This window comes from Channa argus, chromosome 2, assembly GCF_033026475.1.
Source record: "Channa argus isolate prfri chromosome 2, Channa argus male v1.0, whole genome shotgun sequence".
NCBI lineage: Eukaryota > Metazoa > Chordata > Actinopteri > Anabantiformes > Channidae > Channa > Channa argus.
The window spans coordinates 25,905,019-25,918,487 of record NC_090198.1 but is presented as its reverse complement, the minus strand read 5'-3'; the positions used below and the strand labels follow the sequence as shown (position 1 = coordinate 25,918,487).

Here is a 13,469-nt window from a genome sequence, read left to right as displayed (position 1 = left end):
CCATAGTACAGAGTCATCTTTTCTGTTATTAATAGCACTAGCACTTCTACTACAAAATGTAAAAGGTTACAACAGAAAGATTTTTTTTTTTTTTAAAGGAATACTTGGCTGTGGAGAACAGAGGCTCCAGTTGATTTAGACCAATTGAGAGTAAGACAATATCTCTTATATGTAAAAGATGATTATTAACAAACTGATGTTTTTTTCTCCTCAACCAGGAGGTGGATTAGCTGTTGGAACATTACTTCTCATTGGTGAGCATCTCACTTTTCAAATTAACTGAGTGGGTTAAAATTCTAATGAAATTTACATGATGTGATGTATTTCTTGTTAAAAACGAACTGATCAAGGAGGAGGATACAATACATTTCAAATACATTTTTAAAGGAAAGGCATTGTTATGTCACAGGAAAGCCTAATATGTGCGATTGTTAAATCCACTGGTGTGTCCCCTTTTAAGTTATCACCAAGAATGTACATTTTTCCACAAAGTCTTTAATTTATGTTTAATTAGATGCTATTTATTTTAGTGTGTTGTATATTAGTATATATGGTATCTGTATCTTGTGATTAGAAATTTTGCAAGTACTTTTTAACTGAACATGTACCATAAACTGAATTCAGTTACACTATTCAGTGTGACACAACTGATAAAATGTCTGTGTGTGCTCAGGCTCTTTGTGGTTAGCATGTCATTGTCTAACAGAATGGCAAATAGACCAGTGACCTAAAGGTCACCAGTTAGAATCCCAGGTGTTCACACTTCAACAGTGATTCTTAATTAATATGCTCATCTGCAGATGTGTCATACAAGTTTTTGGAATTGCATTCCAAGCAACTGGGTTTTCTAGGGACATAAATGTCTTCCACTGTATTATTATTATTATTATTCATCATAAGCTAGGCTATATGCACTCGTAGATGGTAAGGTTAAGGTAGTCTTGTTTCCCCTTGAAGCTGTAATTTGTGTGTAGCTGCGGCCTATACCAACTGATGATATTGCTTTGCCCTTTAATTCATCCCCCCAATCGATGCAGGAGTCTGTGATTACACACTAATGTGTTCTTCCCTTCCATTTTGTGAATCAATGTACGGTTGGTTTCATCTAGTAATGAGAGACACAGTAAAGGTGAAATGCGTGTGTGTGCTCTCTTGTGTTTGTCTGTGAGAGGATTGTGTGTTTGTGTGTGCACGCTGGTTTCTGTGTGTTTGTTTTGTTGTGCGTGTGTGTATGTGTGTGTGTGGTATGATAGGAAGAGGGGAGTTTAGAGTATGTTTGTTTATGTTTGTTAGAAGCATTCATCTCCTACAGTCTGCCCCTGTAGCCATGATGGCCTGTTTGTGAGACACAGACATAAAATTATCAGACTGGTCGTTGTCTGCCTTTGAAGTGTCTTGACTTGTCCATCCTCATTTGTCAAGTAGAGGGGGATCAGCCCAGTATGGCTACTGTCTGAAGATCTCTCATCTCTTGTGTTTTAAGAGAGAAGGAACAAAGCTTCCCAGCTCTCATTATGCTTTAAGTATGTATGGTTTGTAGCAAAATCATTCAAGTAAATTGATTTCCTTTCTTTCTTTTTCTTTCCATAATAAAAACTATTAGATGGTGCACTTTCAGTAAAAAATATTATTACTATTATTACGTATAATAATAACATTATTATTAATTATAATTACGTTTTGAGTACAGTTCCAATAGTGACTCAGAAGCGGCACAGTAATTTGTTGCACCTATTGCAGGAGCAACCCCTTCTAATTTACGAAGGCTATTATAAACAGATAAAATTTTACTCATTAGCAGGGCTTTGAAACTTACTCATCGTTTACCTGCATTTAATTGTTTTGTTGTAGTCCATCACAAATGTGTAAATAAGTAAATCTGTGTATGTACATAAACATAATAAAACTGAGTCAGAAGAACACCCTATATATATATTTTTATATTTATGTTGATATTTGGAATAATTAAAATGCTGTTTCTCCGTGTGGACAACTGAAGGAAATTGTTTTCTGAAGCAAGATGAAGTTGGTGTTTCATGCTTTTTTTTTTTTTTTTTTTCTAGTACATGCCCATTGACAGAACTGTTAATGTGCAAGACTCCAAAGATAGACAAGTCTCCGTCAGGAGAAAGAGTCATGTAAAGAACTATGGTTTAACCAATTTGGATTTTTTTTTTTTTTCAAATAAAGTTAGTAGTCATGTTTTTTCCAAATGACGCCTTTATGTGGAGAAAAACTAAACTAAAAGGATTAGTTTTTTTGAAAATTAGCCTATTTACGTTGTAATTGTTCTTCAGCAATTTTCAACTTGCTCTCAATGGCTTTAGTTTAGGGTGTAATGTAGTTGTCATCTAACTTGTAACTTGAGTCCCGCTTATAGAAGTTTTTATTTGTCTTAATTAAATATATAATATTTAGGAATTTGTCATATAATAAGATGTGGTTCTAATATTTTGGCTCCCTCATTCATTTTAATTAGGGTGGCCAAAACATTAGAAATGCCTCTTAATTAAATGCACTCCAGCACGACTGCACCACTAACTATGACCTCAATAATATACACATAGTGTCAGGAACGCAGGGGAAGGCGGATGTTTTCCTGCAGCTGAAAGAGAGAATTTAACTTAATAACAGACTAATGAGTTGTACTCATGGTTGAGAAACACCATAAAAACACCATAATAATAAAGTGTATATTGTTTTTTTCAACATGGTGACATCAATTACATTTTAGTAAGCACAGCCAAAGTCTTAAGTCTGATTTTTGTAAGAAATTAGAAATCTGCATTCTGGTTTGGTTTCTACAATTATTGTCATGTTTGTTTGTTTTTTGCCAGTCATAACTAAATTTGTTGGTTGTAAAGCTTTTTTTTTTTTTTTTTTTTTTTTTTTTTTTTTTTTTGCTGTCTCTCAGCAAACAGACATTCTCAGGCAAAATGTCAACAAAGATGGACAAAATATAGCTTTATGGTCATGGCAGAAAATTGTGACGTCTTCTTTTTTTCTGAGTGAAGAAAATTGTAAACTCATATTTTACCCAGAATTGTGCAGTGCTAGTGCAAGAAGATACAATGTGCCTCTAACAGAGCACCAGAGAAACCAAAACGTCTGCTTTCAGATGACAGGTACATTGGTAGAAAATGGAACAGCAGTCACACAAATTATAATTGGCATACCATACAGTATATGATATGTATATAGGGGTTGACAAATACAGCCAATTAATAATGCTGGCATAATAAAACCAAGTTGTTGCATTAATGGCGTACTGGAAACACTCATAATTTTTCATAAGCTGCTAAGTAGGAATAATAATACTACATAGACCAAAGACTCATGCAAGTGGGGAAACACTCTGACCTAGATAATTTGTCTCCTCCCCCTGCAGCCTTAGCAGATATGATTCAGGACTCCTGTACTCCCTTGTGTGAAGGCAAATATGGCAGAGGCGTTTCCCCCCCTAACAAACCTTAGTCAGAATAAGCAAAGAAAAGAGAAAAAAGAAAACTCATCCCATGAGTGCCCAGAATGACTGTTCTACCTCAAAGATATGACTGTCCCCCACCCCCTGTTGCTCCTATACCCCACCACCTCCCGCCCACCCCTTCTCCTTACCCCCCGCCTCAACAGCCTAATGACTCCTGGAGGTTCCATTTGTAAGGCTCCCATAGAAACACAACCACAATAGGCCCCATCTTGAGAGGGCCCATCTGGGAGTCTTTGTGGGGCCTGCTGAAAGCCACAAAGGCCTGCTGACCTAGAAACCCATCAATAAGGGAACAGGGAGCCCCACCGACAACAAATTGAAGAGCTGTGGAATTTCCTGAGCCATCCTAAGTCCGTAGGTGAGGACAGAGACTAGGAACGTGGGAGGGGGGCATTCTCCGGATGTTCGAGGATGACGCATCAGGATGTCATTCCCAAGCTGTCAGCTGTATGCCCATTACCTTAAACTGTCACTGCAGCCTTTGTCCTTGTGTCTACTGTTTGTCATTGTGTGGAGAGTCCTATGAAATCTTTACAAAATGGTGATTGTGACAGGAAGCATCAGTGGCATGCTGGGTAGGGTTATGTGCCCCACTCAGGGGGTTTCATGGTCATGATGCAGGCTTTTTTTTTGTGTGTGTGGGTGGGTTTGCCATGTAGAATGGCCGGGTGGCTGCTTTGTGTGCACTGAAATAGGCTACCTCTGGGAAAGTTATGTCTGATATATAGAGTTAGTTGCCAGTTTTATTGGCTAAGACCCCAGCCTCTCACGATGAGACTGTAATGTCAACGCCCCAAGCTAAAATAAATACACCTGATTGCACTAGAAACATGGCGATGAAAGGATATCATTGCCATGAAAATTCAAATGAAGGCAGAGAGATTCAAGTGAACCAGATGTAAGAAGGCAATTTAAGGACAGGTTCTGTCTTACCCTACTGCCGACTCCTCCGGTCCTGACAGCTGGGGTATCTTTGCATTCAGTGGGAGGGGTCAGTGAAATAGTTAAGACAGGTGTCTCCCTCTCACCTCCACTGCTGGTTGGGGATGTGATGCGTCAAAATGGACAGGAATACCTTTAGGACCTTAATGTGAAAGCTGAAGATGTCATCTGCACTTTGATAGTCAGATCAGATAGTAACACCAATGTTTCTGTGCCACACCGATTGCCATCTGTTCCCTACAAAAGGTAGCCAAAAAACGGTCCTTACATCAATTACAGGCAGCACCTATGATGTGGTCATGGGCCACTGACTCTTTGGTGTCAGAATGAGATGCAATCTTACAGCAGACTTGAGGCTGATGGTTTTCATAGGAAAATTTTCAATGACAACGTCTTATATATGTTTATTTGACTTTTCTACATGCACTCACATCCCGATTGTTGTCTTCCTTGTGTCTTCTTTTTCTTTTGTAGAGGAGGACCGTTATGATAGCTACTCTCATATGATCTTAAAGTACTTCCTAGCAGAAGGCGTGGTGTGTCGACATGAACTTTTCGTGGCTACAGCTCAAGATAACCCAGATGACATCTTAAAGGTGAGAGGCAGGGCCCTCTGTTCCATAATCTCCTAGTAAGGAAACTTGTTGTATTGTATAGTAGGATTTTTTCTTTTATATGGTATAGAATTAAGGTACAAGACCATTTGTCATTGTCTGACACCTGTTTCATTCTTTTTGTGTAATATCAAACCATTAGCCATCTCAGTTATTACAGTCCAGGACTTATTGTTTCTTTTACATCTTGACTTCCAAGATAAAGGTTTGGAAAAGTGTACTTTTAGGTTTCACCACAGGTTTCCACCACAGAGAACATTGTTTAATTTTTTTTGGGAGCCACACTTGTCTCTTGCAGAAATGCAGAAATAGGAGCATGGAACTATATGGTGTGCACATTTCATGAATCTGACTAATTTAGTGTTTGGACTGATGTGTGGTAAGTAAGATAATGTCTGCACAGATACTAATAAATGAGGCTAAGTGTCTTTTGGTAAGATATTTTTGTAAACATAATTCTTTTAGAAAATCTCTCCAAGTAAAAGTTTGTAATTCTAAATAATAATGTAATAATTTAATAAATTAAATTATGCTCTTCATAGCCAACATGACATAACCTATACAAGTCAATTAGGCAAAAATAGCAATTCTGTTTAAATAAACATCTCGCTATTGCATATTCCACATACTGTCTGCTGCACACTGGCACTGGCACTGGCACTAAAATGCACTGTACTTCTACCAATTAGATAGAAATATGGGGCCTATAGTGACCTCTTTACATCTACTTGATCAGTACAATTAAATAGTTGTCACTATGGGCCCAGTACACAACAAGCTTAAAAACGTGCTGCACTTGTTGATCAGCCAGCATTATGTTTTTCCCAGGCTGACCTCTGTCTGCTCCAACAGTAATACTATCAGGTAGTTGTGGCTGAATGGTTTATATATTCTACATATATTCTACATATATATATATTCTATGTGAACTTTATAAAATATGAATGCACTGCAGTCCCTCAATTTTACATTAGTAAAGTATGTCTTTATTTTTCTTGGCTATTACTGTAGTCTAACACAGTGACATAATAGAGTCACCTAGGTCGGTTGTAGAAAAGTTTGTGACAGTATAAACAGCTCCCGCTGTAAGGCATTCAGCCTGATTCACACTTGTGAGACCATGGTTTAACATGTATTACAGGCGTACAGCTTTCCCCTAGATCTATTGCGGTCAGCGGGGGTATCTGTGAGGTCGAGGGTTGTGTGTTCCCCGATACATCACTCTGTGAAGAGGACTGTAGCTCCAGAAGCTGACTGCCATACAGGAGGTGGACCTCTCTCACACTGATTGATAGTGGGAGGGGTCACAGCCTCACCCTCTCTTTACATATCAAAGACATATTAAGAGACGCAAACTCCCAATGGGGAAATATCTCATCATTTTGTGTTTTTTGAAGCTACATTCACTAAATGGCAATATTTAGATGCTAATGCTATATTCATGCCTTACAATAACACACACACAAGAATGATGATGTAACTCTTTGTGCTGGTTGTACAGTGAATAAACAGGCCCTCATATGAGTTTTTTTCTCATTGTACCTGTTGCTCTTTAGAAACTGAATGACATATTTAACTTAGTCAACATTTAAGTTCCAGTTTTAGTCAGACATGGCCAATAGATTTGAGTGTAACCATAGTGGTTATCCGGGTTTTTCTTGTCATAGTTTGGCTCCCTGTTCAGGGCGTACACCAAATCGCACCCACTAACAGCTGGGATTGGCTCTGCAACCCTTAAGAGCATAAGGGTATAAAGAACAGATTTAGAGATGCATGTATTTATAAAATCAGGTTGCACTGTTACATTTGAATCTTGTGAAATTACACAACAATGTAAAACATATCTTTTTCAACATATTTTTTAAAAGCCGCCTTCACCAATTTTCAAATTGCTCTTTACGGCTTTAGATTCGGGTGTAAATGTACATTAATGCTTTTAAACTTCCCTTTGACTCTATATTAAAATATTTCTCTGAAGTTTATGTACATAATGATGTACATCATTTATGTACTACCCAAAATAGAACCCAAAGAGGCAAGTTGAAAATCAGTGAAGGCATCCTTTAACATGTTCATTGAATGTTTTTGAACAGGAGCTTCCAGCTCCCATCTTGGACGATGTTGCTATCCACAAACCAGTCGAGCAACCCAGGCTGTCTTGTGAACCTCCGGACAGTTTGGATGCCATGAAAATTGCCTGGCGCTATCAGAATCTTCCAAAAGTACAGGTAATCAAGTGACATGGGCATATTATCTGTTAGTTACAATAATTTCTTATGTTCATTACAATATTGGAATATATGTAACACTGATCATGCTAAACTAGTTTTAGTCTGTGTTAATGATTGGGGGAGAGGAGTACTGGCTTTTAGTGGTTTGGCAGTTGTCTTCACTAGTAAATCCATCAGCTTCTAAACTCCTTTGTGGAGTGAATGAGGCCTTAGCCTTTCCTTTCAGAGCTGGACCAGATTACTCACACTTAGCTGGCAATAGGTAGGCTTTTCAGTGGTCCCCAACTCACATATACACACATACACACACGCTTGCACCCCTGCTTAGCCTGGGAAGCAAGACTACTTCGCAGCCTGTGCATTGACATGTCTGCTCGCTCAACCCTATGACCCAGACCTGCGCCTCTGTCTTTCCCCAAATCCCTGCCTTTCCCCCTGCTAGGGTTGCCAGCCCTGCACTCTTTCTTCCGCTTTGAGGAGAGGTGACCCTCCCCTTCTTCTTCTCTGCAGTCTTCCCCCCTTCGGTCTATAATCCATATCGCTATGTGGATTAACAGCACACAGTGTGTCCCTGGGGATCCGCTCTCTCTTTCTCTCTCCCTAGAAACTTCTTTATATCTGTGTCCTTTCCTCACCTCTCCCCCTTCCCCTGTAAAATCGTCTTTACAAACCACTAGTAAGCCCCACCAGAGGATTTGCATCCCAAATTCACCCCCAGAGTCAATGCTTACTTTCCCCTTACACACACCTCTCTTGGAATGGCCCACTGTGACGCTTGCCTGATGAAGACATCAGATCAAAGGTGAGGCCGTCAGGGCGCGGATGGAACGCTAAGCGGGTTGCCTAGCTCACAAAGAGAAGATGAGCCCCTGACCCCCCTGCCCTGCTGACCCACTCGTCCTGCCAGGAGAGGGACACACCGGGGGCCTTAATCCAGATTAGGAGTAGATTAAGGGCCTCTCTAACAATGGAATCCCTGGTTTCACTGAGAGAGAAGAGCTAAAATTCTCTCTTTCAGCTGCAGGAAAACATCCGCCTTCCCCTGCGTTCCTGACACGTTTGCTTTCACAGCCAGAAGTGGACATTTATGTGAAGAAATGATTAAGAGCATGGCCATAGTGGTTATTTAACTTATCTGCTGTAGGAATGTTGAGGAATGACCCATAAACAATGCAATTGCATTACCATAGTATTGTGAAGCACACTCAATTAACATGTTAGAAATCCAAATAAGACTATTTTGCTCTCACCACTTAAACGCACATTAGTACTTGTAAGAAGGAAAAAAAATGCCAGGAGTAGTGTCAGTCAGGGATAAATGAAAATAATTCTAAACACTCTTTAGTGTTCATATACATTTTAAACAGGTTTAACTTGTTGACCCCCTCAGAGTGCCCTGGCATCTTCATCCCGGTTCGGGCACTACTATGATGTCTCCAAGACGATGGAGCCAGAAATTCGCCAGGCAGCCAAGTGTCACCGCTTCTACCTTCCAGAACATCCCACCCAGTCATCACCCACACACAGGTAAACCGACAAGACATCATTTACAGAACGCATGGAAACCAATGAGACACCATCTGCAGAACACAGGCAAACTAACACGACATCATCCACAAAACACTGTTACACAAATAAGACATCATCCACAGAACGCAGGTAAGCAAATGTGGCACCGTTCACGGAATACAGGTAAACCAAGGATGCAGACAGACCAACATAATTTAAAGACTGCATACTGTATCAGCCCTGCAGCCAGCATGTGCATTAGAGAAACATCAGTCTGAGAGGACGAAAAGCTCAAGCTCTCTTCAATATCATATACAGCCATTTGCTTGAGGTAAACATTTATTGTAAAAGAATTTAAAAAAACACAGGGCCATAACTAATAATAGTTTTCATTATCAATTGCGACAACTTTTATAAAAGGAACAAAGTAATAATGCAAAGGAATAGTCCAAAAAACAAAGATTTAACATTTTTGTGATACACAGACAACAAAAAATTCTAAAACTGGAACCAGTTAATGTGTTGCTGAATCACTCGATGTTATTACCTTTTAAAACAGGTAATAAAAATCTTATTTAAAAAAAAAAAAAAATCAGCTGGTTCTTCCACTGTTCTGTGTAGTTTGCCATTGGCCTAGTCTTTCAGCCTCTTGGAAAGGTTGTCTATTCAAATAAGAGCCTTGTTTGCTCAGCGTCTGTTTGATTTCTCCTGCAATGAGTGTACTTAGGGTTCAAAGGTCATGTTGGCTCTTTACGCAGAGAGAGCTGCTGAGCACACAAGGGCACCCGATGGCACACTCACACACACTGGGTAAATACAGCAACCTGGAGCACAGAGGATGTCCAGGAGGCTTTAAAGAATCCCTCTTCATTTATTTCAACAGGGGCTGTTTAACAGAGTCCCCCTACAATCAGTATACAAAAGTATACTGTTTGCATGTATTAATTACAATGAAGTGGACAGAATGTTTCTTATTCGATAAATATCTTTCAATAAGCAACAAATAAAATGTTTTTCTTGCATTGTGCAACAGTCTAGTCAGCAAGAGTAAGATGATGATGTACTGTTGTGGCATCAGAATAGGTTATAGATCTCAGACATTTTGACAGCAGGAAACTACACCTGCACTACGCCATTGTTGCCCAAGCCCCACCCCATTACTGACACGCATACATGCACACACACGCGTGCACACACACACACACACGTCCCACACAAACTCAGAAACAGGCCACCCCCCCTTGCACGTGTCCACAGCCCCATGTTGATACCCTAGCTGTTAAATTGCTCCGTTTCACTTGAAGGCATAATTGGCACAAATTGCTCTCTAGGTGATACAGATCCTGTTGTTTAAGACCAAGCATCCCCCTTCTCTCCTCCTTTCTTCTCTCACTGAAAGAGGAACACTGTGATAAAGACACTTCGTGTGTATGATCCTAATTAGCCGACACACTAGCCCCTGTAGCTAAGCACCTAGACCTTTTTGGTACCTGAATGAGGGGTGCTCAGTAGGGGTAGCTAAAACACAATGCCGTCCTGCACAATGGCTGCCAACCAGAGGCAACCTCCTGCTCAACTGCATGTCAAACCACCCCAGCCCCCTACCTCAGAGCAGGGGCATGGACAGAGAGGCCAAGGAGGGTAGGTGTCCCTCTTTCACCGAACCAGCTCTATCATTAGCCCCAGCGGGGTCAGGAGGCACCATTGTTGGGCTGAATAACTGAAATAGAGTACATGGATGTACTTGGTGCAAGTGTAATCAACATAAGTGTGTATTACTGTTCTTTATGCAGGGACATGGGCGTGTGACCAATCTATACATATCAGCTTTTGTACCCTGCAGGTTGAATTGACAACTGACATCACAGCCCACTGTGACTCACTACAGAGTGGTCATTACAATTGTGGGGCGTTCTCAAGTGGAGAGTCCTGTGTAAAAAGATGGGGTTAACATTTCTATTGGCTCAGCAGTAATCCATCCCCTGACTGTTGCTCCAATGGTACTGTATGCCCTTTGTCAGTTGTGCACATCTTACTCCTGATTAAACACCAAAATGCTGTTCCATGTTCATTTTAGATATCAGCCCATTAACCCCCCTTCCCTTTTCACTTATCATCTTTGCTGTGTGGCCTGTATGTTCCTGCATATGCACATCTCATCTGTCTGTCTGTCTGTCTGTCTCGGCACAATCAGATCCTCGGGGAGCTGACAGAGAACCAGTCATGTTGTAATTTAATCAACCAAATAAATTAATTGGATCTCTTGATATAGATCATCTCTCTGCTTCAGTGACTCTAGAAAAGCACAGTCAGGAGAAACATACTGCAGTCATGGAGCATTAAACTACTGTGGCAAAAGGCTTGTCCCACTTCTAGCAAAATGGTTATAAATACGGTTTATGTACATGTCTTAACTAATCCTATTTGTATTTTCTTTCTGGTTGTCTCCTCCACCATGTCTATTGTTTCCCTTCGTCCTGTGCTCTCTTCAGTGCTGTGATTGAGTCCTACTCTGCACTGTTGAAGTCTGTTCAAGAGGTCATACACAGAGAGGGCTTTGATGTAGCAGCCCCCATGGTAAGAACCAAAACTCTTACTGTTTTGTATTTGTTTCTTTCAGCGTGATGTGGCAGCTTTTGCTGGTTATTTTCTGTCGCTACAACCTTTTTATCAGTCCACTCATCAGCTTATTAGGTACACCTGTTCAATTGCTACAAATATCTAATCAGCCGATCCCATGGCAGCAACTCAATACATCTAGGCATATTGACATGGTCAAGACGATTTGCTGAAATTAAGCATGACAATGTGGAAGAAAGGTGACGTTAAATGTTGCATGGATTTCGGTGCCAAATGGGCTGGTGTGATTATTTCAGACACTGCTAATCTACTGGGATTTTCACGCACAACCACCACTAGGGTGTGCAGAGATAGGTTTGGAAAATAGAAAATCTCGAGTTAGCAGCCGTTCTCTGGTCAGAGGAGACTGCCTATACTAGTTTAACCTGTTAGAAAGGCAACAATAACTTTAAAAAAAAAGACCAAGGTATGTGGAAGATCATTTCTTACACGACACATCAAACTTTGAAGCAAGTGAGCTATAGCAGCAGAAAACCACACCGGGTGCCAGTCCTGACCGCTAAGAGCAGGAACATAAGGCCACAATTTGCCAACGATCACGACAATTTAAACATTCTAAGATTAGAAGATCATTGTCTGGTCTGATGAATCTTGATTGCTACATTCAACTGTAGGGCCACAATTTAGCCTAAACAAAATTAAAGCATGAGTCCATCCTGCCTTGTATCAATGGTTCAGGCTGGTGGTGGTGTAATGATGTGGGGGATATTTCCCAGGCACACTTTGGGTTTCTTAGTACAGATTAAACATTATTTAAATGCCACATCCTATCTGGGTATTGTTGCTGCCCATGTGCAACTCTTTATGACCACCGAGTAGCCATTTTCTAAGGACTACTGCCAGCAGGATAGGATGCCACATAACAAAGCTAAAATCATCTCAATTTAGTTCCTTAAACATGACAATGAGTTCACTGTATTCAAAAGGGCTCCACTGTCACCAGATGCCAATCCAGTAGAGCACACTTTGGGTGTGTTGGAATGGGAAATTTGCATTATGGAAGTGCAGCTGACAAATCTGCAGCAACTGTGTGATCCTATCTACAATGCCATTAAGAATTAAAGCGATTCTGAAGGCAAAAGTGAGTCCAACCCAGTACTAGCAAGATGTATCTAATAAAGTGGCCAGCTAGAATAAATCCAATACTCAGGGTAGAGTAGTAGTACTCTCTGATCTGTCTGGGTGGCTCTCAGTATTTGTGGATTTATTTTTCTCTGGTTGTCACTAAAGGTCCCAGGCACCAAGTTGCAAATGTCTGCTTGTACCAAATCTAATTACAATGAGACCAAATAAAATTATTATGCATTTAAATTGGAAGGTGTGATATACAACAGAGGATATTTTTCCAAAACATGATACTAGATGTCATCTCTGACCCAAAGCTGTTCTGTCACATTCCAACTACCACTTGTCATGTATGTTTATCTTTCTTTTACCAGCTCAGGTTGGCCTCACCTGTGTGTGTCCCAGCTGTGTCTGTTTTAACTTTGACAGACATCCTTTTAATAAGCATCATTTCTCTACAGAATGCCAGAAACATCTGAGGTTCTGTCTGTCTCTTTCAACATTTCTATGTATGTTTTGCACAGGACCAAGTGTACGTCTGTTAACACTATATACATATACTGTAGGTGTGTGGGTACACGCCCACGCACATGTGCCTTATTCGCCTACATTTGGTGACCCCTCTGCACGTCACCTGGAGCCACCTCTCCTCATGTCACTCACACACAGGACTTACTTCCAGTACCCCCTACTCTCCCCCACCGAGCGCTGTCACTCACACGCCAGATTAACTGCTGACATCATTAAAGCAGTGTGGCCACATGACATGCTGTTGGCACAGTCCAGGAATGCAGACCAGCACAAAGCAACATGGCACTGGCGCAAGAATGCCCAGTATGGGTAATAGTTGGTGTGTGTACATTTATTGGTCAGTCTGCCATCATGGATTGTTAACAAGATGCTAATTTCATTTAAGCTGTGTTATGTACATAACAGATTAGAACAAGGATTAATGTCCATGAGCATATTTAGTGTTTTGAG

At 40.5% G+C, this 13,469-nt stretch overlaps 1 protein-coding gene across 1 annotated transcript in view; it reads left to right on the top strand.

Annotated features, from left to right (window-relative positions):
• The window catches only part of elp4 (elongator acetyltransferase complex subunit 4), a 54,112-nt gene that overhangs the window by 923 nt on the left and 39,720 nt on the right, over nt 1-13,469 (top strand). The window contains exons 2-6 of the mRNA XM_067487628.1: nt 219-254; nt 4,904-5,025; nt 7,137-7,271; nt 8,665-8,801; nt 11,276-11,360. Of these exons, the coding sequence (XP_067343729.1) occupies nt 219-254; nt 4,904-5,025; nt 7,137-7,271; nt 8,665-8,801; nt 11,276-11,360 (515 nt within the window). The remainder of the gene's footprint in view (nt 1-218; nt 255-4,903; nt 5,026-7,136; nt 7,272-8,664; nt 8,802-11,275; nt 11,361-13,469) is intronic.